The sequence below is a fragment of the Chroicocephalus ridibundus genome, chromosome 3, assembly GCF_963924245.1.
Source record: "Chroicocephalus ridibundus chromosome 3, bChrRid1.1, whole genome shotgun sequence".
NCBI classification, from domain to species: domain Eukaryota; kingdom Metazoa; phylum Chordata; class Aves; order Charadriiformes; family Laridae; genus Chroicocephalus; species Chroicocephalus ridibundus.
The window spans coordinates 129,133,311-129,158,075 of record NC_086286.1 but is presented as its reverse complement, the minus strand read 5'-3'; the positions used below and the strand labels follow the sequence as shown (position 1 = coordinate 129,158,075).

Sequence of the window (24,765 nt, the reverse complement as noted above, 5' to 3'; positions counted from 1 at the left end):
AAGGGATCATTTTGTTGTATCAGACCATACCTAAACCCTTGTGCCGCATGTAACATGCTTTAACAAGATGTTTCAGGACTCCCTTTGAAAAAGACAACCCTTATAAAGAGACGAGGTGGAAAAAGGGATAGATCCTTACAAAGGAAAGGGCCAAAATGGAGTGATAACGTCTGTGTAACAGATGATGAGACGAGCCCCAAATTGCTGCCATCTGTTAGCAACCTTTGCCCACTGAAATGAATTTAATGTGAGGTCAAGAAATCCCAAACTGCCATTTCCTCATTACTATTAATAAGGGCCAGGTGCCATATAAACCACCACTGGATCCAGATGTCCTTCACGTGGCTTTGATTACCCTTCTAGGCTCGGATAATGATGGGAGGGAAAGTATTACAGATGCACACACAGAAACACGTTTAATATTAATTTCTCCGCAATCGAATTACTGGGCATTAACCGCGTTATACGCCTTCCACCGTACCGAACGTCGGCAGGTCAGCCATGGGGATGGCACCCCTGCAAGGTGTCGAGCAGGTAATCATAGAATCGCAGAATTGTCTAGGTTGGAAGGGACCTTCCTCCTTCGGGATGAAGTTACGGCGTCTGCAGCTGCAACACGGGCTCCTGCCATATTTCCCATGCTTGTGCGCGAGAAGCAATGCTTTCTGCAAGCGACAGCCAAGATACAGGCAACGGCTCTCATTTGAATTTCATCAACATCTTGTTGGCTAGTCTTGAATGTCTAAAAAAGTATCGGTTTTCCCTGTCTCTGAAATGGACACGCTCAATTTAATACGGAGAGATGTGAAAATGTATGGTTATGTAGTTTGGTTAAGATTAAAATGGTACGGAAAAGCTAAGCGTATCCGCTATTTATGGCGCCGAACGGTTGTATTTGGGTGCCAACCCAGTGCTGGAGCGCAGCAGAAGGAATTAGTAATTGCAGAGAATTAAGCATTACGCTGGATCGCATCCTGAAGGAGGAATGTGCATGCACTGTCTGCACTCACTTAAGCTTATTTACATCCTAGAGCAGGTCCTTGACGACAAAGCAAAGAAACCGTTGTTTCAGAAGAGACAGCGCGGCTATGAAGTTCAGCAGGGAAGCAATAAATATTCCACATCCTGGACCCTACAAGGATGATCGTTTAACCAGTTACAACCCATGCTCAAAGAAAATATGGTAAAACAAACAAATTATTCCAGAATTCTGTCTTCTAGCTTTCGGTCTTGCCAAACTCATCACCAGCGTCGCACTTCTTAGGGAATAAACAAACATCAAGTAAAATCAGATCTTGCCAAAACAAATGCAAATCCTCGTAGTACATCTCTCCAGTCATCTTAATGACATCTCCGCCACGGAAACACAAACAGCTACAGGCTCATGAATATCTATCCCCAAATGTGGCAACAAATGCTTTGGTGGAAACATCTATGTGAAATGAAAAACACCACCGACGCGCCACCGCGAATTCTCATGAACAAGTGAAAAAGGACAGAAACACCCACGTAGTGGGAGAATATCTTCAACAAAAAACCCCGCTCTCATCTTGCATATGGGCTCTTTAATGGTGACTGATGAATTATTCCTATAGAGTAAGGCCAAGCACCGAATTCATGGTTCTGAGCAATCACTGACTCTGGAGAGACATCGCTCATCAGCCTTTATAACCTTCTTTCTGCTCTGCTGTTACACAAACTACCCTTCCTCTTACTGCTCCAAGGGGGCAGGCACCTTGCCACGGCCCTGCCGCTACGCCCGCCCTGACCCACGGGTGCTCGCCGCTTGTTTTCTGCCCAGGAGCTGAAATTATTGCCACAAAAAGGTCCATCTCGGGAACGGCATCCAGCCTCTTCCAGTTTGGATCACTACTTCTTGAAAACCAGTGAAGGTGTAAGTACAGGAGCTTCTGGCTTCTCCTTTTTTCTAGGAACGCTGTTTTTCAGTAGGACGATTTCAGTGCTCTGATTTGCAGCCCGGCCCCTCAAAAGCCGTGTGAAGATAATTGCTGGAGCAGCGACTACTGGCCCAGGAAAAGGAACGTTTCAAGCTGGTTTTGCTGTCAAAGACAGTTCATTGTAAAGCTGAACCCCGGGCATTTGACAAATATACCTGGGTATTTCAAACATATTACTGACCACCAAGAAGCAAGATTTCTCATATAAGTGACTTGTAGAAAAAAGCTGTTGCTGGTGCATCCCAAACCAACAGCCCACGCTCGGACACCTCTCGGACGCTGTTCTCACTCTGTGGCCTCTGGGGCATCATCTGGACCACGGCTTGTTCCCGTCAACGATGCAGCGACAGCTCAGATCTGGTGGCGGGTATTAGCTCAAGCAGTGTTCCCGTGCACCTCCCTACACCCAAGGTGGGGTCAGGCTTGAAGACACGATGCTCCTGCGTGCCGACTGCTGCTTTGGCACGACACGGTGACCCTGTCGATGGATCCCGTTGGAATTGCGCTGGCTGCGTCCCAGTGCTGGGCTCCCAGAAGCGGGTGCTGTGTGATGGCGCTTGCGGTTCTGCATCAACCAGCTGAGGTCTAACGGGATTATTGGTCTCAGCAGGTCAGACCCAAGCTAAGTCTGAGCAAAGCCATCGTTTCTGCAGCAGTTCCCCCCCATGTCCACATTTATTTGCTGGGGCACACGGTGATGCCTGACGGCTCTGTGCTCCGGTGCTGCTGCTAAGGGACCCCTCAGACCCTGGCCTTCCCGGGGAGTGCAGGAGCACCCCGCCAGATCTGCCGGAGTTATCCTGGAGGTGGCAGGATGGGCGCTGGACCTGCATTAGGGAGGTTGGCACAGGGCTGAGACTTCCTCCCCATTGCAAGACCTGGGTTCTTCTGGTGCCTGTGGCACCCCAGGGCCCGCTGCAGAAATAAGGGAGAACTGGTTGTATTTAACCATCTGTGATGGTGTGCTCCACCGCCAACCTGACCTTTATCTCCATAACCCTGCCCATGTGATAACCACCCATGGTGGCCATCATGGGTGCACCTGGTTGTGATGGCTGCACCCAGCTCACCATGGTTTTGGGGAGACGGATAACAACACAATAGCCAGGGGCTAACGAGCAATGCGCCCACCTCACCACAACACTTGTGCTGTGTTCAATATGCAAATATCATAGAATCACAGAATGCGTGGGGTTGGAAGGGACCTCCAAAGGCCATCTCGTCCAGCCCCCCTGCAGTCAGCAGGGACATCTTCAACTAGAGCAGGTTGCTCAGAGCCTCATCCAGCCTGGCCTTGGATGTCTCCAGGGATGGGGCTTCCACCCCCTCTCTGGGCAACCTGGGCCAGTGTCTCACCACCCTCAGTGTGAAGAACTTCTTCCTAACGTCTGATCTAACCCTGCCCTGCTCTAGTTTAAACCATCGCCCCTCGTCCTATCGCTACGTGCCCTTGCAAACAGCCCCTCCCCAGCTTTCTTGTAGGCCCCTTCGGTTACTGGAAGGCCGCTATAAGGTCTCCCCGGACTCTTATATGACTGTAGGTCAATCATCTTACACCCATAAATAGTTCAGAAAGCCAAGGGGGTCCTTTCTGAAACCTTGCCTCAACGGGAGGGTCTCCCTGACAGCTCTGTCTGACCCCGTCCTCCATGCAGTAAATAACCAAGTGTGTCTTGCCATCGAATCTTGTTAAAACACTGTCACATTTACTATCAAATTTTGTTAAAGCATGTTTTATATCAATAAATGTATTGCTGCCTCTCTCTACGAGTGAAGTGCATCATTCCATCCGTGATACTGTCCTGAAGAGACCTCCAGAACAGGCGCCACAGTATGTATTACATCCAGCCTTCACTCCCTTTCCTGCATGCAACCTCCCTCCAAAGCTCTGCCCCTCGCCCCCGCTCCCCCGCGCAGGGGGGCTCTGGGGATGGGATGGGGATGGGGTGGCATGGGATGGGGAAGGGGATGGAGATGGGATGGGATGGGATGGGGATGGCATGGGATGGGGATGGGATAGGATGGCATGGGGTGGGGATGGCATGGGATGGAGATGGGGATGGGATGGGATGGCATGGCATGGCATGGGGATGAGATGAGATGGCATGGCATGGGATGGGATGGAGATGGGATGGCATGGCGTGGGGATGGGAGGGGATGGCCCTACAATTTCTGCAACAGCCCAGGAGCCACAGGTGGGAACTGCAACCAGCGCGGTGTGTGACCCAGAGCCACGGCCATTCCACCCCAGGGAAAGGCATCTCAGCGCCGTCCCTTCCGTGGCAGCCAGCCGGCAGCACGGCCAGCGAGCGGCAGAGCTGCCACGTCCCGGGGTGCACGACGTGCCTTCCCAAAGCAAGGACGCTCCTCTCCTGCAGCCACTGCGTTTCAAGTTTATTAACATCGAAACGGGACATCAGAAGGAGGGGGAGAATACGCTGAACACAGAAAGAAGCTCTCGGGGCTCTGGGAGCCCCTCTGAGCACATGTGGCACACGACCAAGCCTCGAGTTTCCTTAGAACCGCCCACGATAAATCTACAGGAACTGCTGCCTGTGAGTGCTGTGCGCCCTGGTGAAAACGCTCTAACCCCGTTTCACTTCCAATCCTCTTTTCCCAAATAACGCACATTAAAACAAAAAAGTATGCAAATAAACAGAAATCTCTAGAAGACAAAAACTGAAAAATTTTCATGCTGGGCAGCCTCTTGACAGAGGATCTGTTTAGAAAATAAACCCAACCCCTTCCACTGGTTTTGAAGTGCATCCGAAGGAATAAGCGTATTTTTCCCCCAAGTCAAGAGCAAGTGTAGCCGCGATGCTTTTGCACAGAGCTTTGTTAAAAATGGTAGCGGCTTAAAAGTTGGAACTTGGCACACGTGTCTTTCTCAGCAACGGCAGGACTTGGAAGACGAGAAACTGAACAAACTCCTGCCTGTTTCTGGCCGTGCGATCCAAACCGTGATTAAGTAGAGAGGAATGCGATTCAGGGAAGGCATGAATGGAGCGGGACTCCGCAGAAACCCTTCTGCCTTATGGCTCTTACCTCTTTGTGGGACAGCGGGAGCAGCGGGAAAACCACACTTCTCCCCAACAGCTTTCCCAACTGCTATTTTGGAAAACATCTCTGGTTACTACAGTTCAGGATTAAAAACATCTAAGCACTCTCCACTGTTTTAGTCTGCCTTCTGCGTTGGACTGTACTTACTCCCTCGTGCCGTTCGTGTGCTCTCCAAAGCGGGACAGAACGACTGGATCCCCTCCGGCCTGACAGCAACAGCCCACCCAGTCCCCATCGAGCGTCAGGAGAGGCTCGTGCACCTCTTCATTGCTCCCCAACAGCAGCAGGTTTATGCCAAGCCACCAGACCCAACCATGACCGCGTTTATTCGGGAAGGCTCTGGCTGACTTCTGCAGCGTTTGGCCCCCACCATCCACCAGACAAAGCAATCGAAAGACAAGCAGCAACTCACTCTCCTCTGCTGCTCAGCCCAGCCACGCTCAATCTTCTCCGCTCTGCCCAGCGAGCTTGGCACAGCTGGCAACGGACGTGAGCCCGGAGAAACTCACTGATCATAGAAACAGAGAACCATAGAATCAAAGAACCATAGAACCACAGAACCACAGTTTTGGGCTGGAAGGCACCTTAAAGGCCACCCAGCACCACCCCCTGCCCTGGGCAGGGACACCTCCCACCAGCCCAGGTTGCTCCAAGCCCCGGCCAACCTGGCCTTGAACCCCTCCAGGGATGGGGCAGCCACAGCTTCTCTGGGCAACCTGGGCCAGGGGCTCACCCCCCTCACACCAAAGAACTTCTTCCCAATATCTCATCCAAATCTCCCCTCTTCCAGTGTAAAACCCTTCCCCCTCGTCCCATGGCTCCCCTCCCTGCTCCAGAGTCCCTCCCCAGCTTTCCTGGAGCCCCTTGAGGGACTGGCAGGGGCTGGAAGGTCTCCGTGGAGCCTTCTCTTCTCACCATGCTCTACTGGTGTGGGGAGAGGGATTTTCTTTCTCTTCAGACAGAAACCAGGTCTTTGCAGACATCAGCTCCACACCTCAGTCTACTTTTCACCCCGTTCATCCCATTGTGATAGGAAGCACCACCACATTATTCAGGGATTTGTCTCTTACCTGACACTCAACCACCACAGGACAGTGTGATCCATCAGAGCAAAGAGACTTCCAAGAAAGCAATCCTGATGCATTTCCATGGCTATTCCCTGCCAAGCCTTCCTCCTCACATCTGAAAAAGTCATCTGCTAGGGGCAATGCTGACAACTAAAGAGGAGGGGAAGGTCATCTTCACCTCCAATACCCCATGTCAGCACAGACCCAGCCTTCCTTTCCGAAATGTCTACTGACAGATCAACTCTGTAGGTATGGAGGTCCAGTTCCCTACACGACTTCAAATCTTTAACATCTAAATGCCTCTTTTGGGAGCCTTTCTAGGTTTGATATCCTCCAGGAGGCCCGTGAACATGGCTCTTAGTCAGGAGGCACCAACTCAAAGCTTATTCCAAAGCCGTGTCTGTCTATATTAGTGAATTGAACCGTACCCAGGAGTGTTTCTGGCACGGGAACAAGATAATTTACAGCATCTAAGTGTTAGAATGCTCCCTGGCACAGTTGTGACACATTTCAGCTAGCACATTCCCCGGCAGTTCCCAGGCACACCATTCCCAACCCTGCATGCAGCCACCAGGTCTTGGAGGCCAAGAAAATCCGCGAGCACGGAGGCGGGCATCTTCATGCCGGTTGTCCTCAGCGCCATGGGATTTTTCTGTGTGCATTTAGGAGCGCAGACGCAGCCTGCATGCTGCAATACTTGTCAGCTTAACCAGAGCAGGCATCTAAGGCTGCCAGCGTGGTGGGTAACCAGATTTGGTCCTTTCCTTAAATTGATCCTGAATAGGCAGTTTTGTCTTGTTCTACATCGTGCTCCTGGGACTGTCCACTCCCACCCTCCAGAAAGTGGTCTTCCACTTTTTTCGGAGAAGTTTTTCAGTTCTGAGTATAAATGAATGTCATTCGAGCCAGCTGGGTCATATTGGCTGTGCAGCTGGCAGACACAACCCGCCCCTGCCGAGAGGTTGCTGCTATCCACAGGGACCACAGGCACACCCTGCAGATGAACGAGGACTTGCAGTGTTGAGGCATTAGGCGGAATTCTTCATATTTTTGTTAAAATGCATCAGTATGTGATGGTGGGAGTCACCCAGATGTGATCCACTCCAGAGAGGCGTACAGGATGCAAAAATGGATGCAAAAACTGAACGGCACCCTCAGATTCAACACGATGAGACCTCTCCAGCTGCTATAGGGCTCTTCAAGGGCAGGAATGCTCCACTTGCAGGTTTCGACATCTCTTGGGAAGGGACGCAGGTGTCATCCTGGCTTGCTGTCGGGGCTCAGCTTCGCTACAGCCGTTGATCAAGAAAGTTCACCCCATCGAAGGTATGTGCGCTGCTGCCCTTGCACTTCTCAAGCTGCCTGAAAGGTACCATCCACGTACTCTGAATCACCTGAACGACGGGAGGAAATGGGGAACCCCTGGCTCCCTCTCCACGGGGTTAAGGAGCAACCCTCCCACAACTTCACGAGGATTGTCGGGCGAGAGCGTGTCCACTTCTCCTGACCGGTAACATAACCCCGAAATGCACGAGCCCAGTCTGCTCTGCTGTGTCCTATGGTTCCCACCATCTTCTCAAAGGAAAAGATTTCCACTCCGGCGTTTAAGCGCTCCCATGTGAGCTCCTCCGCTGGGAAGCCGTTTCTGTGCCTGTTTGGCATTAGAGAAGTTCTCTCGTGTTGGGAGTACGAGCGCTTGACGCTCCTCTGGATTTGTTGTATGAATTGTACTGCAGGCCAAAGACATCATACATGTGATGTACATCTTTGTGAATTCCCTTAACGTTCTTCTGACTATTGAACAGTACAGCTCCGATGGCTGTTCATTTGACTATAAAACAAAGAGGTTTTAATATTTAGCAGATTATTTAAGGCTCTCACCAGCTGTGACATGAAAACAGTCCTGTTGTAAATTAGGATCCAGGCTGGCAAAGATCTTTATTAGCTGGGACACAACAACCTTAGCAGTAGCAGAGAATAGCGTGGTGGACTACGAATACCGCCTGGCTTAATACTCCATTACTGGAATAATCTCTCTGCCCAAGGCACTGTCCCTCAAGGGCGCGACCAGGACTCGCCCCCGTTGATTCCAAGGAACAGTCCTGCAAGGGGAAAGACTGTACAGAAACTTTCAAAATCCTGCTAGGGGATCGACTCTGAACAGAAGTTACTGGAGTTCCCTGTAAGATGGCTCTCTCCTGACACGAACTCCTTACAGCTCGCCGTGATTTTCTGACCAAGACTGGCCAAGAGACACAGCAGCTTCTCGGCCCGCTGAGGACATTTTTGTGACTGGAGTTTGGTCTCTCAGATGCCACTGTGCTCACCTAGTCTTTTGCTGGAGATGGAAGTCCATTATCACACAGTTTTCTGCGGGCACTTGGTGGCAACCTCAGCAGCCAAGCAAGTTCTTCTTCGCCTCCCAGGAGCAGCAAAGATCTCCACCCAACGCTTACACACGCAACCACTCTGGCTGCAAATACACGCACCAACTGCCCCAGTTGGGGGCAAATACACGCACCAAGCACCCTTGCTGCACCAGGTGGAACGCTGGCTTGTGACCACCGTCAAGCCATTCAAAATGGCCACACTAACCTGGGCACCTTCAGCCCCTGGAATACAGCGTACGCTGTCTCACATGCAGAATGATCGAGACAGCTTTTTGTTAAGGAAGCCGTTTTTCTTGCCAAGCAACTTGCTTGAACATAGCCAAGAAAGCTGATCCTCTCTGACCCGTCTCTGGGAATCTTACTAGCAATATGGAGAAGGCTTTAGCAGTGAAGGGGAATCAGAAATTCCTAATGTGGATGCTGATGCCACCGTTCTTGATGTGCTGCCAGTCCCGGATCAGTGACAGTTACTCTGCCTGTTACTCACCTTAACCCTTCCTGTAAATTCATGTTGCCGCCACATAACCAATCCATCTCGTCAAGGGTTGAGATGATCATCACTTCAGATCGCTAAGGCACTTGGGCATTCTCTTCCACGGGACTCAGACAGTGTTCTACGTTTTCCCTCATACGTGGTCCTGCTGTTTCTGGACTAGTCTGTAGACCTTTGTGAGGTACTAACCAGACTAGGCTCTTCTCCTCTAACTTCTTTTTCCAAGACACATGCTTGTGGACACAAGGATGGGGCTGGCTGAGCACACGGTAGACCTTTCCTAGCTACTGTAGGGTTTTATACACACGTAGAGGGAAGATGAGAGTCTAGAGCTACCAAAACTGGTAGAGGTTCTAAAGGACAGAATATTTTTAAGTTCTTCAGTTGGTTGTGTTTCTGCGGCCCACACTCCCACAGACACTCAGCCCTTTATTCACGTATTTCTGTTATTGGAGCACATGGATGACCATGAAGTCCTGAAGGCATTGGGAAGCCAGTATATGGTCCGACGAGTTCTTCTGGACTTCAAGCTGGAGGTATGCCATTACCTCCTTTCCAGAACAGTGCAGATACCAATACGGAGTGATGTGTAGGGTTGTTATCAGCAACGTGAAGGCTCAAGGACAGCTCAAGGACAGTTACTAGCGGTGCGCCTCAAGGTTTCATACTGGAGCCCGTACTGTTTAACTTCTTCAGTAACGGCCTAGACGACAGGGCAGCATGCACCCTCAATGAATTTGCAGACAACACTGCAAGCGCCGGAGAAATGGGCAGAGAGGGACCTCATCAAGTTCAACACAGGCTGCAAAGTCCTCTTCCTGGGAAGGAATAACCGTCTGACTGGCTGGAAAGCAGCTTGGCAGAAAAAGACGTTGGGATCCTGCAGAGAAGTTGAACATGAGCCAGCAATGTACCCTTCCAGCAAAGAAAGTCAACGGCATCCTGGGCTGTGTTAGGAAGAGTGCTGGCAGCAGGTCAAGGGAGACAATCCAGTGACAGGACCAGAGGCAATGGAATGGAAATATAGGAAATTCCCTTTAAAAATACAGAAAAACCTTTCTTATGGTGAGGGTACTAAAGCACTAGAACCAGTCGCCCAGAGAGGTTTTGGATGGAGATACTCACACCCTGATGGGACAAGGTCCTGAGAAGCTCTGAGCATGGGGGGCTGGACTAGATGACCTCCAGAGATGCCTTTCCTCCTCAGCTATTTTGTGATTTCTGTGTGTTTCTCAGCCAAGTGGAGCATTGTATCCTGGGATTTCCAGCTTTTTCAGGCTGCACCTTTATAGTTAAGAGGGGAGTGTTTCAAGCTACTTCAGCCCATGCAGATGTAAGGATGCGGTTTCCATTCCTACAGCTCAGCAACGTGTCCTTTGGTTGGTCAAAACCTGCCTTCTTGAGTTGCAAATCCTTTTTGGCTCATTCATCATAGATTCCAACAGAATGGGACTGGACAGAATGTCAATGTGTTGACATTATTTTAGCAGTCAGTTTTGGCTCTCTTATCCTCCTACCCACACAGTGTTCCAGGGAAAGAAGGGAAGTAAAATTGGGCCAATTTTTCCTTTGATCTCATATTTACCCTTTTTCTTTATCCACAATCAATATGAACATCATGGTGCAGGAAAAACAAGCTAAAATAATGCTGCGTTTCCACACAGATGATTATTCCTAGCAACGATGCTGGGTAAGAGAATGACACAGGATACAGCATTCCACCTGCACATCAGAAGTTGGAGGACAGGGATGGTGGTGTCTTGGTTGTTTTCCTTCCTCCAGGAAATTCCTTGAAGATCGCTGCCACATGCTGCAATCTGGTCCCTTCACTAAGCCGAGGGATTTCTGCAAGGTGCCTTTGCAAACCCAGGGATAAATCCTCACTGGCAGCATCACCCAGGGATGAACTGGGCTCCAACAGAAGACGCACACTTACCACCATCATCTTCTTAAACTGATATCAGAACCCTAACAAAAGGCCATCCAGGAGTCACCAAACGCCCATTTCAGCACATGCACCGCTGAAGCATTTTCAGCAGCAGAAGTTACCCAGAAACGTGTATTTCCTTACAAAAAATAAGTCACCAGGATTTCCAATCCATGTATCAACGATCCAATTCGAGTATCTGACAAACAACATGTAAAAAAACCCCAACAATGAGAAACACAGGATTCACCTCCATTAAAGCTTTGTGCGTACAGAAAACCATGTTCCAAAATACCGAAAATTTGTTCTGCTGGAGGGAAGACATTGAACATCTGGCTATTTCCGAGAAAAGCAAAAGGGCTCCCTCTGGAGTGGATTCCGAAATCAACACAGGATTCGGGTTTTAATAGGCGGGCAGAGCAGATGAAAATCAGTAACAAAGCAAATGCATTCTTGTCTCTTGTTAGTTTACTCATCCTGTTTACAACGAGCATACTGGGACTAATTCAAGGAGACTATATCATGACTGAATGATATGGATCCGTGCCCAGAATATTAAGTCATTAATTAGTTTTCATGCATGGACTTGTACGTGGCAAGGAGGCAAAGTAAAGGATTCCTGAAGAGACAAGAAAGCTTTCTTAGCATGTAAAATACTCCAAAGAATCTCCAACAAAATATATTATGAAGCCAGCTGAGAATCCACATTTTCAAGCCCGGATGATCATGCACAATTCTATAAAAACCTAATGAATGCAGCCACCAGTTGTGTACCCACAGCAATAAACTTAATTAGAAAGGGAGAGAGAAATAGCTTTAAGGACATACACAAAAACATGCTCTACTGGAAACCGATGAGGGCTGCTTTCAAATTTACAAGTGCGAAAGACCCCACATTCCCAGCGTTTATTTGCATACAAGCCAATTAACAGAAAATTGCATTTTCATGCAGAAAGAAAAGATCACCTACAAACTGAAGTCAACTTACTGCCTGCTTTTGCTCTTCTTCCTGTAAGCGTTGCCAAAAGAAAAAGGTGAAGAGAGAAACAGGAGAGATCAGTTATCGTATGAAAAGGAAACACGCACACACAGAAAACACGCAACAGACCCAGTGGAAGAACAGAACATGGCAAATTGTAGAAACATCTGCAGACATGGAAGGAAACAAGGGCGTTAGACACAACGGCCGTGGTGGGAACGCAGAGGTGCCACCTGTTCCATTCGCAAAAGACGACTCTTGTCTACAACGGCCTTTGGCGTTGGCCAAAGTTGCATACACGGGACGGACACCACAGCGCGGACATCTTGGACACAGGACGGGATATCCAACGGATATCTCTTCTTCTAGGCAGAACCTTTACTGGCTTTACTCCTCCTACTCCAGACTCTCCACCTGTCCCCAAGGCACCTTTCCACCGTCCTCTAAACTCTGGAAATACCACCTGGAGGGTGCAACCGCTGCACGGCATTCGCTTCCCTGGGAGCACGAGTCTGCCATCACAGAGACCCAAACTGTCATTGCCTGAGAGGCAAAACGCCACCTCTTTGGTCCGAGAGTGCCCGTTGCCACCGGGCCTGCAGGGACCTCTGCAGATGGGATTCCAAAGGGCAAATTAACGAGCGGCCAGTAACCAGATCCGGAGTGGGAGGGGAGAACCGGGGAGGCAGGAGCACCAAAGACGCGGAGTAAGGACAAATCTGACCAGAAAAAACATCCCTTGTTGCAATGCCGCGTTTGTCAGTATGGATTGCTACTAATTTGAAAGACCAAAAAAAGTGAAACACGGATGAATTTATCCTCTCTTGAAGCAGAGAAATGTACACTGCGATCCTGTCTGGGCAGTGGGGTCACGTTCTGACTTCAGCTATAGGAGCACTCCTGGGAATGAGCGAAGTAGCACGTAGTCGAGGGTTTCTTTCCTAATTCCAAAGTTTTCATAGATTTTGCCTTTGTATATATCAAAAGCACTATGAGTCCTACGGGCCGTTCTGCCTGCGGGCTGGGTGGCGTGGAGGAGCACGGCAGCTGTGCTGCAGGGAGCAACACCGAGCGTTAGCAGAAAGGCTGGCAGCAGGTTTTTGATGACTCATCTACGCAGCAACAACAGTTAATTACAGCTTTGTCAGGGTAACAGTGTGTGTCCCCTCCAACGCTGGCTTGGCACCGACCGCCAGTGCAGAGGGCAGCAGGACCACCGGTAAGCACGTCTCCCCAGAAATTCAGGTCACGGAGATAAAACTCACGGAACGAAAGCTCCTTCTTGCCTTGAAATCCACGAACCCATTTATCCACCTTCCCTCACTGATATCCCGCAGGATTAACCAGAACCTCTCCCTTAATTTAGAGCAGCTCCTTCACACTGACCCCGTAGTAGATGTGCTCCTAACCGTGCGCTGAGGGCGCTGCAGAGATACCTGGGAACGACCGCCCAGAATTCCACACTTCTGAGCACGCACTTTTGGGATTTTTCTCCCAAGACTTGGGGTTCTTTCAGGTGCGGATTTCGGGACTGAGGTAGCAGATGGAGGGAATGGCTCCACTCAGCCGCGGCTCAGCATCAGCAGCGGAGGCCAGCGCTGCCCTCCCCGCACTCCCAGATGTTTCCAGTCGTTCCTCCTACCGGCACTGGGACTCGCAGGACTAGATGGTGAGCCAGGTCAGGAAAAAGATCTTAAATGGTCTCCACTCTACAAAAAAAGTTGTTAGTTTGAAAAATGAGGCTTTAGCATTAACTACAGATGTGAAAAAATAACCCTCAGGAGGCGTGGAGCTTTGCTAGAAGGACTGAGCGGTTATTAGATAAATCATCAAATCAGCTAGCGAGGAAATTACCGTTGAGGAAATGGAAAAAGTGAAATGGGATACGTCTGCTGAATATCCGTGTGGCTGGAAGCAAAAGCCCTGCAGGAAGGCAGACAATCATCGCTGCCGACTACTTATTAGAAGAGAGCTAATGGCACGTGGTGTGTTACAGAAGACTTTCGGGAAAAACGGGAAAGCTGAGCCAACGGCCCGGATGGGGAAAAGATGATAGAAAATATTGGAAGAAAGTCCCTGACGACAGTACCAACAGGTTGTGGCCACTGACCAGCCCAGAGGGACAGGCAGCTTCTCGCGTGCAAGGGGCTTCATCTGCTTAACTATGGACTAGCTAGAGCGGCCAGGAGACAGGAGGGGAGCGGCCAGTGGGAGCCCTACGGTGGCCACTGCGGCAGCTCTGCAGGCTCAGAGGCTACGCTATTAAACACATCCGTGCTTACCCTGATCAAAGTGGCCTCATCCAAACTGCCTCCCAGGAACAGGTCCAGGCACCTGTCTGGGTGGTGGCTGGAGATGGTTTGGGACAGCGCTGGTAGCTCTGCTCCACGGGCACGTCGGTGACCGTGCCAACAGCAGAGCTCGTAGGCGAGTGCTGGTCCAAAGAACGCGGTCTGGCACTAATGAGCTCACCCTGACAGATACAGCTGGGGTCTCACATGGGACGACCCAGCAGAAGACACCAATGACAGCACTTGGTGAAGAGCTGAACGGCCAGAACTTCTCCCTGGGGGCAGACCACCGACAAATCCCTGTAATGGAAACCTCCTGCAAGGAGCATCAACACGCGTCACCATAAGATGTGGAAGGACACTCGATGCAAAAACCAACCTTAACTCCAAATTGCAACGGCCTGGGTAGGTCACTGTGCGGGCTAATGACCATCAGAGCAGGATGGTAACCATGGGGCTTTGATCACCTCCGAGCCAAGAGCCCCTCTCTGCTCTGAGGCCAACGACGACAGCATGGCTCGCCATGGGGAGATGGGATGAACCTCCCGAGAACAGCTATGTCCTTCCGAATGTAGGCTTTCCTCTCCCTCCTCTCTTTACAGAGGGAGCCGAGGTACCAAACTCCCAGACAACCCAAGTTAGGTAAGCTGAATCCGGCTCTAAATGGTGAAATGAAGGCAGCATTAAAAATGTAAAAAATACCGCATAAGAAAATGGAAAAAACCATAAAAGCTTAACAGCTGATGTAAATTATAAATGAAAATTTTTGAAGTGCACCAAATGACGAGACAAGCTAAAACTTTGCGGGAAAAATTTGTGTCTGGCAGGGCTAAAACCACCAAAAAGGAGACTTTGAAATGAACACAAATATCAGAAACAAAACAAAGCCTTTGCGGTGGTGTGTACGGCTTCTTGACCGTCATGGTAAAAGTCTTAATAGGGGAAGAGGAATTAGCGTTTCTGTTCCGCGTTTGACTAATAGTACTTTCCCCTCGTAGTTTCTACCAGCAAACAGTGAAGTCCTTTCCACTAATAATGAGAAAAGGTGTTAAAAAGTATCTACGAGAAATGATATTTTTAGATCAGCAGGCCTGGGTAGCTTGCAGCTGGGATTCTTAAAATAATTACAGGAGGAGTTATCTGGTCCGGTGACGGCAATTTTTAATAGATCTTGGAATACTCAGGACTGGAACACGCTGTGTCGCGCTGATATTCAGAAAGGGCAGTAAGATGACTTAAATAAGCATAAACATCCTACCCTGTCATTAATTTACTCGAAATAACAGAAACGCTGATCCAAGACTCAACTAATAAGTAATAGACGCAGCGTTACAACTTCATGGAAAAGGGGTCTTGCCAAATAAATGGGATTTTGCTCGCTGAACGCACTACAAGTTTGGCTTCTAAAGGAACACCACACAGGTAATGTATTTTCGTATCTGCAGTTCCTTCAGAGGCCAAACGTGTAACACACTGTCATTAACCAGTTAGCACGATGCGAAATAAATAAAGCCCTTTACGCGCAGTAAGATGTGGGTCACTGACAGCTTTCAAAGAGCACTCACTGGGGCAGAAAGGCAGAAAAAGGAAAATAGTGCTAAGAGTGATGAAACTCCCGTAACTCTCGGCATAGCCTTGCCAAGAGTCGGGGAAGAGTTCGATATACAGTTTGCTTTTTCCTAATTTAAAAAATTATATTAAAAATCCGGAGAAGGCAAAGAAAGCAACCATAAAAATTACTGAAGTACAGCACTGCGAGAAGCTCAGAAAAGCTCTACCTGTTTAACTGATTTAAAAAACAAGCTTGAGAAGTGCCTCCGCTGAGATGAGTAAGTATCTGCGTAGGAAAAAAACGGGGCGCTAAAGTACTCCTTAATTTAATGGAGGGAGAACCACATGTACCAAAGCCAATGGCTGTAAACCGAAGCTAAATACATTAAAACTGAAAATGAGGCATAAATTTTTAACTGTGCAAGCAAATTTGCATTGGCAGGGAATTTTCCATTTTTGATTTCTTCGGCTCAGGAACAGATGTCTCTGGAAGATGCTTTAACCGAAGAGGAGCCGCCAGGCCCCATAGAAAGCAAAGAAGGGGAAATGCAAAGAACCGTGATGTGCCACACGTGGAACCAAAGCGCCGCAGTAGTCCCGGGTCGTGGGCAGGTCGGGTTGGACGGAGCTCAGGCAGAACAGGGCCGAGGTAACCCCCGCGCAGGCGGCTTAGAGCCTCCAAGGATGGAGAAGGCACAACCTCTCTGGGCGCCCGCCCCACTGCTGGAGCATCCTCATGGGGAAGAGGTTCCTCCTTGTATCCAGTCCTAGCGGCCCTTGTAGTTTGTAAACAATTTTGGGAACCGGGGGAATTAAAAGATGCCAGAGTCATAAATGAGAAGCCTAGTAAGAGCCAGCTCCTAACCCCACCTTCTGCATAACGCAGCCTAGAAGATGTCGGTACAGCTTCTGACAAGCTCGTTATTGAACTGCATGATTCAGCCCAGTGAATGGCTCCTAAAAACATTAGTTTATCGCATGTGAGTCACTTATGGCTCGCTTCCCTGCTCCGCAACCCTCGCTCCTCCCTCCCGTGTCTCCCCAGTTGCAGCATCTGCCGCTCGTGCTCCCTTCCCGGCGCAGCTCCCTCCGCGCTCTCCTCACGGGGGTGTTACTGACGCCGACGTCTTCTGCTGCTCCACGCAACGGTCCACGTGTCCGACCGGCCGGGCGGGAGGGACCACACACCATTTGGGAGATGAGACTGCGATGGCCGAGCAGGCAGATGGGTGGACAAAGCTCCGCGAGTCGCTCAGGTTCAGAGCGGGGCATCCGAGAAAGGTAGTCCACCTGGCCTTCGAGGCTTTCCAGGTGGAAGAGCAGAAAGCCAAGCCAGCCAACAGAACAGCCCTTCACCCTAACGAGACGACGGCATTTGCATCAGGTCATGTTTGGGAGAATTCATCAGGTCTTTGTTCGGGAGAATCCATCTGTGAAGGCTTACGAGCGCTTTGGAAAGAACAGGGGCTCCAGAAAGTCCCACCAGAGCTTGTCACCAGCTTAGAGCAGATGTGCAAACTGATGTCGTTCCTCAAACGTGCAAGAAAAATGCTCAGACCATGGTCACCTCAACCACAAAGGACCAAACTGTTTCTGATGCAATGACTTTTTATACTTTCCTAAATCTGTAGTTCAGTTTTGGATGCCCCTTTTCAGAGATACCACGCTTCAACTTACAAAGATCTGGGGTCTGAAGAAATCCAGGTGAATTTAGCAAGGGATTGGCTTCAAATTTTTAGCAGACAGACGTTAACAGGCTGAACAGGGAAAAAAAAATGACAGTGTGCAGAACCACTGACTTAAAAAAAAAAATACTTCCCAAGCACCGTGCTCATCTGCACAGGGGAACTAAACCAAACAGGCACCTCCGGAGCGTGTGTGACCACAGGCGCTCCTGATCCGGAATGCAAGGCGAACGTGAGGAGCGACTGCACTTTAGATTCACAGACGACGTGAATTCATTATCACCTTCGAGTGCAGACAGTTTCCGTGGAACTCCCAAGTCGTGCCCGTAGCTCACCCACACGCCCGGCGCTGCTCCTGCCCGTGCCACTGCGGCGGTCCCTCTCCCACGCCTCCCGCTGCCTGCAGCATCTTTGTTGCACCCTGTCTTAGACCAAAAGCTCTTTGGGTCAGGCCAGTGTTTCGCCACTCACTTTCTAGAGAGGCTCTTGTCCAATTTAGAGAATGGAAAGGATACAGGCGCAACAGGCTTTCAGAGCACAGTCATCCGCTGTGAGCTCAACTCCAGCAGGACGCTACAACAGACAGTAACGGACCCTCACCAGAAACCCAAACAACATCGACTCTAGATGAGAGCCACCACCATCACACGCTAAAGCCAAAACACCCCCCAGAGGCCGCGGGGACAGTGTCGTGTCCCCTGGTGAAAGGCAGCACCACGGCTCTGGGGATTCATGGTCTGTACCGCGGGGACTAGAGCTCCCAGTTTATGTGTGTGAACCAGTTTATTCTCCAGTTCGAGCTGGAAAAACTGCGTTATTACCCGGAACCGCATGCGGTTGATGATTACCAAATCTAACACTTCTTTAAAGCCTTCCAAATCTTACGGCTCTTGATATTATTTAACCAAAGCAGCAGCACGTGAACCTGAAAATCCTGAAAACCTGAAACCTGAAAGCCGTTACCCATCTGCACCAACGCGCGGAGCCAGCATGGAAATGGCTTTTTGCAAATTCTTTCTGTTCCTCATGACGTATTTACAAGGGTACGGCAGCGAAGCGGGAACCTCAGGGCAGCAGCAGTGAATTCCCGACCCGGGAAGAGCAGGACGCGCGGCGTTTCCGACGGGACAAGCCCTACCTTGAGCAGCTTCATCAGCCCTTCCAGCTGCACCATCAGCTCCCTCCTGCTTTCCTGCAGCGCAGACATCCTCTGCTCCAACTCATCCTTCCTCTGCCTGTGCCGGACACACGAAAGAAAGAGTCAGAAAATAAACTTGGGGCATTTCAAAACCGCTTCAGGAGATTCACCCACGTAACTGCCTCTTTGGTGTTCACCGCTCCCCCCTGCTTCCAGCTTCAAAAAAAATACAGAGCAAAGCACAGTACAATGCCCATGAAAGCTAAATATAGCAATCAGGCTTTCCACCTAAAATCCAGAAATCTGCACTCGGTAGTAGGAAGCCCTTGTCAAGAGCACCGCATTTTGAGCAAAAAAGCCTGCTTTTTTTTCTTCCTTTTCAGAACTCCCTTAGTGCCAGAGCCAGGCACCCCGCAGAGCTTTCAGAGAAGCAAGAACGAGCTATGGGAGGAAAATAAAAAAGAGGAGAAAGGGCCGCAGGTGTCTGGAAAGGACCCGCCATCACCTGTGTGGATGGAGCCTCGGCACAGCCATTTCTGCCCAGCCGGGTGACGTACAACACCCGACGTGTTCCCCGCGCCAGAACCCAGGTGACAGGAACAGGCGCCGACGAGGTGCCTTCCCTCTCCTCGGCGCCGGACAACCACCCTATTTCTACAGAGGCCTACCTGTCGGATATTTAAGATACGACTGATTGGTTTTGTTTGATATTTAAAAAAATAAAGAAGTGACTAATATAAAGAGAAATTCAAAGATGAATGTCAACACGTCAGACGTCTGGCGTCTTATGTGATCTAAGAAATGCCGGCGCCCACAAATCACAATCCGAGGTAATGATAAACAACCACCAGAACAAGAACAGACTGGGAAGGCTGATTTATGCATCTACAGTTATTTTTGTGGACATCATAATGTCTTAATCCAAGGTTAAAGGCACCACATACTATAGACCGAATTTTTAAATGCCTTAGATTCTACCTGTGTTCTCACGTGATATATTATGGATAAATCGTTCTGGGAATTTTAATAACCGACTAGTTTTAGAAACACCAACTGGACGTCAGAATCTGGAACAGAAACCGGCCATTTACTTTGAATAAATCCGATGGGTCTGGCTTGCTTTTGTGATGGTGACGGTGAATATGGCACAGCACGAGCGCACACACCCTGGCCAGAAAACGGCCAAGACGACGTAATGGGAGGAACGTGTTTCTACACTGGTTCTTAAAACAACAGACGACTACGAAGTATTAACTATCCTGGGTATTTCTTTCAACATCTTTTTTGCATTTTGAAGAATATGGTTATTAAATGCCAAAACATATCACAAAAATACAGCAATCAAGAGATGATTACACCTGCCTGGTCACCTAGAACGTGCTAAACCCCCCAGAGACACAGCTTTATCTGTCTATACACTCCTTTTGCTCTCTCGAGGTCAGTTCAAAGCCTGTAGCTTTTTGTTCTATAGAATCACAGACTGGTTTGGGTGGGAAGGGACCTTAAAGGCCACCCAGCACCACCCCCTGCCCTGGGCAGGGACACCTCCCACCAGCCCAGGTTGCTCCAAGCCCCGGCCAACCTGGCCTTGAACCCCTCCAGGGATGGGGCAGCCACAGCTTCTCTGGGCAACCTGGGCCAGGGGCTCGTGGTTAACAACTACAAATGATGTAAAAATCAAGATATTAAATAAGTATAGCTCTGCACATGTGGCTGTTCATCAAGAACCAACAGCAATGCGTGTGTCTCATTTTGGTTGACGTTATTCAATTTCTGTTTCAATGACCTCCAGTGAAGAAGGAGGAGATACTGTCTGTCAGTGACAAAGGCTGTTAAATATTCTTTGAAGAAAAAGCCAGGACAGCCCATAGGGACAAACGGAGAGATGCGGCCTGAGGCACACACTGGGGGGTAACGGGTCCTCGGCACTTGCAGGAGCATCCCACAAACCTGCAGCCAAATGCCACCCAGCACATTGGTGTCACGGGGCGGGGACACAGTGGTTTCCATGGATTATCTTTCTCATGCTTTCACAGCCTAAATTCTGCACAGCACCTGAGATCATTTGGTAATGTGTGCTTCCATATAGAATCACAGAATTGGCTGGGTTGGAAGGACCTTTCAGATCATCGAGTCCAACCATCAACCCAACCCTGCCAAGGCCACCACTACCCCACGTCCCTCAGCACCATGTCTGCCCGGCTTTTCAATCCCTCCAGGGATGGCGACTCCACCACTGCCCTGGGCAGCCTCTTCCAATGCTTCACAACCCTTTCCAGGAGGAAATTGTTCCCAATATCCATCCTAAACCTCCCCTGGCACAACTTGAGGCCGTTTCCTCTTGTCCCATGGCCTGTTCCTTGGGAGAAGAGCCTGACCCCCCCTGGCTACCCCCTCCTTTCAGGGAGCTGTAGAGAGCCAGAAGGTCTCCCCTCAGCCCCCTCTTCTCCAGGCTGAACCCCCCCAGCTCCCTCAGCAGCTCCTCACAAGACTCAGGGCACGTCTCCTCGTTAGCCATGGCGTTCACATCACAGATAACCTGCTAATTGGGAGCTTCCACCGTGACGCTAGGCAGTCAAGGAAATGAATGTGGGTTTGAGTTTATTAACGAGTGATGTTTGGCGGTAAGAAAGCTATGGCGAGTTGTACCTACAGCAGCAGCGAGACGAGCCACCGCGGGCGGTTGCTGAGGCCTGTGCACAGAAGGGATGCGGGGGCCTCAGAGGGAACTTCACCGCAAGCTAAAGGCAGAGCCCGGGATTTGGAAAACCTGTTTTTAGGGCTCTGCAGGAGCACTGCAGGGAGAAGTTTCCCAGCCCCTGCTATACAGAAGGCCAGGCGGGACAATCGTGATGACCTGACAGGCTTTACATCCTTCATCCAATCTTTTTTTTCTTCCGCCACTCTTCTATCTGCCAGTGGTGTTTACATAGCTGAAGACCAGAAGTGGCTACAATGATCGTTCAGCTTTTTTGTCTCTAGCAAAATACCGGCCGTCTAATTCCTGATGGTTAGCTCTGTTTTCTTCCCAATAACCTGCATTTTTGGAAAAACGCCTTCAGGAAAGACATCTAGAGACTGAAAACTCCATCACTGCTCTTGAGGTTGTCGCCTCCCGTTAAAACGCGTGTGTTTTATTTATGGTCTGAACGCGGCTGGTTTCCAGCTTAAGCTCTTGGTTCTTCTCTCTTTCTCTGCTGGGTCAAACACGTCCAGCTGCCCCATGAGCTCTTTTTTCTCCACCTCTTCCAGAACCTTCTGCATCCTCTCCAGCTTTTCAAACATTTAAAAAAAAATATACATAGCTAAAAAAGCGTAAAGCTAGAAAATCTATGAGCTATTATCATTAGGTAATGGAACGAAAACCATCAGTGAGATACCCAAAGGTACCATAGTGAAGCAGACGCAGTATGAAAAAGTAATGACAGAGCAGCAATGAAGATTTTGGGACAGGGGGCTGGCTCACACCTTGCAGGCGCTGCCTGCGGTCGCTGTCGCTCCGGCACTTTATGGAAAACCTTTGGACACCCCGGGCAGCAGACGCAGCGGTGCCGTTGCGGAAGGGGGCAGGGGAAGGCTGCCCCAGGGCTGACACCCAACGCCGTCTGCGCGGAGCTGCTGCCGCCCGGAGCTCAGGGTTTAGAACCCACTTCGGATCACAGACGGCGTTTCTGAAGGCTGAGCTCCGAACTAACGGGTAACAAAGATGGAATAAAATACAGCCAGAGAACGCCCTTGTGACTACCCAAACTGCGGAACGCTTTATGCTCTAAAAACTGACGATTTTTCCCTGTCACTTCAAAACGCAAACTTCATCATAGAGGCTCTGAAGGTTGTTCTCCAACTCTGGATGGACGCCTGACTGTCTGTAGGTATGAACTTTCGGAGCTTCACCGACGAATCAAACAGCTGACATTCATCGTCAGCTCCACTCCTCTGCACAGCAAAGGGTAAGCAGTTAACGCCACTTCGGCTCGTTTTTCCTATACGCTTCTTCTTTACAGTTTTCTAAACTATACAAACAGGATTCATTTTAAGAGATATTTTTATTTACTTCTAAAACCACTTAAAAAAAAAAAAGGCAAATTGCAATATGCAGTAAGTCTTCAGAATTCGGCAGTTTAAAATAACACTTTGCATCCCCCAAGACGTGCTGCGATTGCCCTTTCCGCGCCACACATGGGCTGAAGGCCCCGGGCACCGAACGCGCACCAACTTTGGGGATTTCTTTTACCGTAGCAGCCGGAGCTCGGCCAGCAAAGTCGGGTTCTGCTGGGCTTTCTCGGGGGTGGGTTGAGAGGCTTGTTCGTGTTCCAGCCTGAGACGCTGAATTTCTTGCAGTATCTCTCTGTAGGGACGACAGAGGGCAGATTAAAGAGGAAGAAGGTCAGTCCCGGCACTGCTCTTAAATACTGTTCTAGCCCTTCAAGCGCTCTTTTGGCCTAAGTGCAGCAATTTTGTTGGCGTAGGACTGGCACGGACCCAAACCCAATCCTGTGAATTGCTGTCATACACACGGAAAACTTATTACTTAATGAGAAGTATGAAATCACTCGTGTGCCATACGCTGGCAATGCCTCTCCAAAACCTCCCGTGCAGGGTGGGCTCAGAGGCTGCTCTAAGAGGGGAAAAGCTCCATTTTCAGCACTATGGGCATGGCACGTGCTGCCGGAGGGGCTCGGAGGCAGCACCGCCGGCGTTCCCAGCCGTGCCAGCACCGTTATCCTCCCGCCGCCCTGTGCCGGCCTGCCGGAGGTCGGCAGGAGGAGGGAGAAGAGCAGCTCATAGACCTAGAGACAAACGCACGAGGGGAAGGGCATCAGCCAGCTTTGTGTAGCCAGAGGTGAGGGAACGCAGCACCCATGGCCAAGGACTCACTTATTAAAATGGAAATAAAATCCTCCTGGGAGCGAAGATTATAATCTCTAATTCTACCCGCTCCTGCTCTTTTTTAAAACTGCTGAGCAGCTCCCCTTGCACGGTCCCGTACCCGTGCTGATAGAGATCTCCCTTATCTGTGATCTCGAGGAATGATTTCAAGCGCCCGCAAGGTCTCTCGGCAGCGCAGCGAGGGTGCGGGGACGGAGCTGCTCTCCAGGAACTGGTTCTCCTCCAAGCCGACCCGAAGCAGGGTCGCACCCGCTGCGCTGAGGATGCCTTGGCCGGGGCCATGCAGGCAGCGAGCTCAGACACGCTGCCCAGGTGTGGCTGGACCCCAGCGCGGCTACCAGGAGAGCACATCACCGGGCTACAGGGGGGCTCTGTGGGCAACTCTGAGCCTACCGGTGCCGTACGGCACATGGGGTTGGCAGCTGCTCAATGGCTGGGTCTTTGGAGCTGCACCATCGCAGACAGAGAAACATGAGCTTGAGATGTGGCTGCTGAGGAAGGGGTAAGTGCCAATGCAACACTGCGATAAAAACAGCGATCTGCTTAACAGTCCCTCTGCAGCAAGAAGATCCATAGAATCACGGAATGGTTTGGGTGGGAAGGGACCTTCAAAGGCCATCGAGTCCCACCCCCTGCCCTGGGCAGGGACACCTCCCACCAGCCCAGCTTGCTCCAAGCCCCGGCCAACCTGGCCTTGAACCCCTCCAGGGATGGGGCAGCCACAGCTTCTCTGGGCAACCTGGGCCAGGGGCTCACCCCCCTCACACCAAAGAATTTCTTCCCAATAGCTCATCCCAATCTCCCCTCTTCCAGTGTAAAACCCTTCCCCCTCGTCCCACGGCTCCCCTCCCTGCTCCAGAGTCCCTCCCCAGCTTTCCTGGAGCCCCTTGAGGGACTGGCAGGGGCTGGAAGGTCTCCGCGGAGCCTTCTCTTCTCCAGGCTGAACCCCCCCAGCTCTCTCAGCCTGTCCTCCCAGCAGAGGGGCTCCAGCCCTCCCAGCATCTCCGGGGCCTCCTCTGGCCCCGCTCCAACAGCTCCGTGTCTCTCCTGTGCCGAGGCCCCAGCGCTGGAGGCAGCACTGCAGGGGGGTCTCCCCCGAGCGCAGCAGAGGGGCAGAATCCCCCCCTCGCCCTGCTGCCCACGCTGCTGGGGATGCAGCCCAGGCTGCGGGGGGGTTCTGGGCTGCCAGCGCACGGTGCCGGCTCGTGGCCAGAAGGAGGAAACCATCTCTCCTACAGCCCATCTCCTATTTCTTCCAGCCCTCCCAGCTTCCTCAGACGTTTTTGTTTTCCAGCAAAAGGAAAAATAACCCTCATCCTTTTCAAGCTGAATTTAC

General features: G+C 50.5%; 1 protein-coding gene across 12 annotated transcripts in view; it reads right to left on the bottom strand.

Moving 5' to 3' along the window:
- DTNB (dystrobrevin beta) overlaps positions 1-24,765 on the bottom strand; it is a 230,396-nt gene that overhangs the window by 51,693 nt on the left and 153,938 nt on the right. For 9 of the 12 annotated variants that reach the window (XM_063330834.1, XM_063330842.1, XM_063330833.1 and 6 more), the window contains 3 exons: positions 22,774-22,887; positions 18,540-18,636; positions 11,884-11,904 (listed from right to left, as the gene is read on the bottom strand). In XM_063330834.1, the coding sequence (XP_063186904.1) occupies positions 11,884-11,904; positions 18,540-18,636; positions 22,774-22,887 (232 nt within the window). Of the gene's footprint in view, positions 1-11,883; positions 11,905-18,539; positions 18,637-22,773; positions 22,888-24,765 lie in introns of those variants that run through there. The other 3 variants (XM_063330836.1, XM_063330839.1, XM_063330844.1) reach the window with 2 other exon arrangements.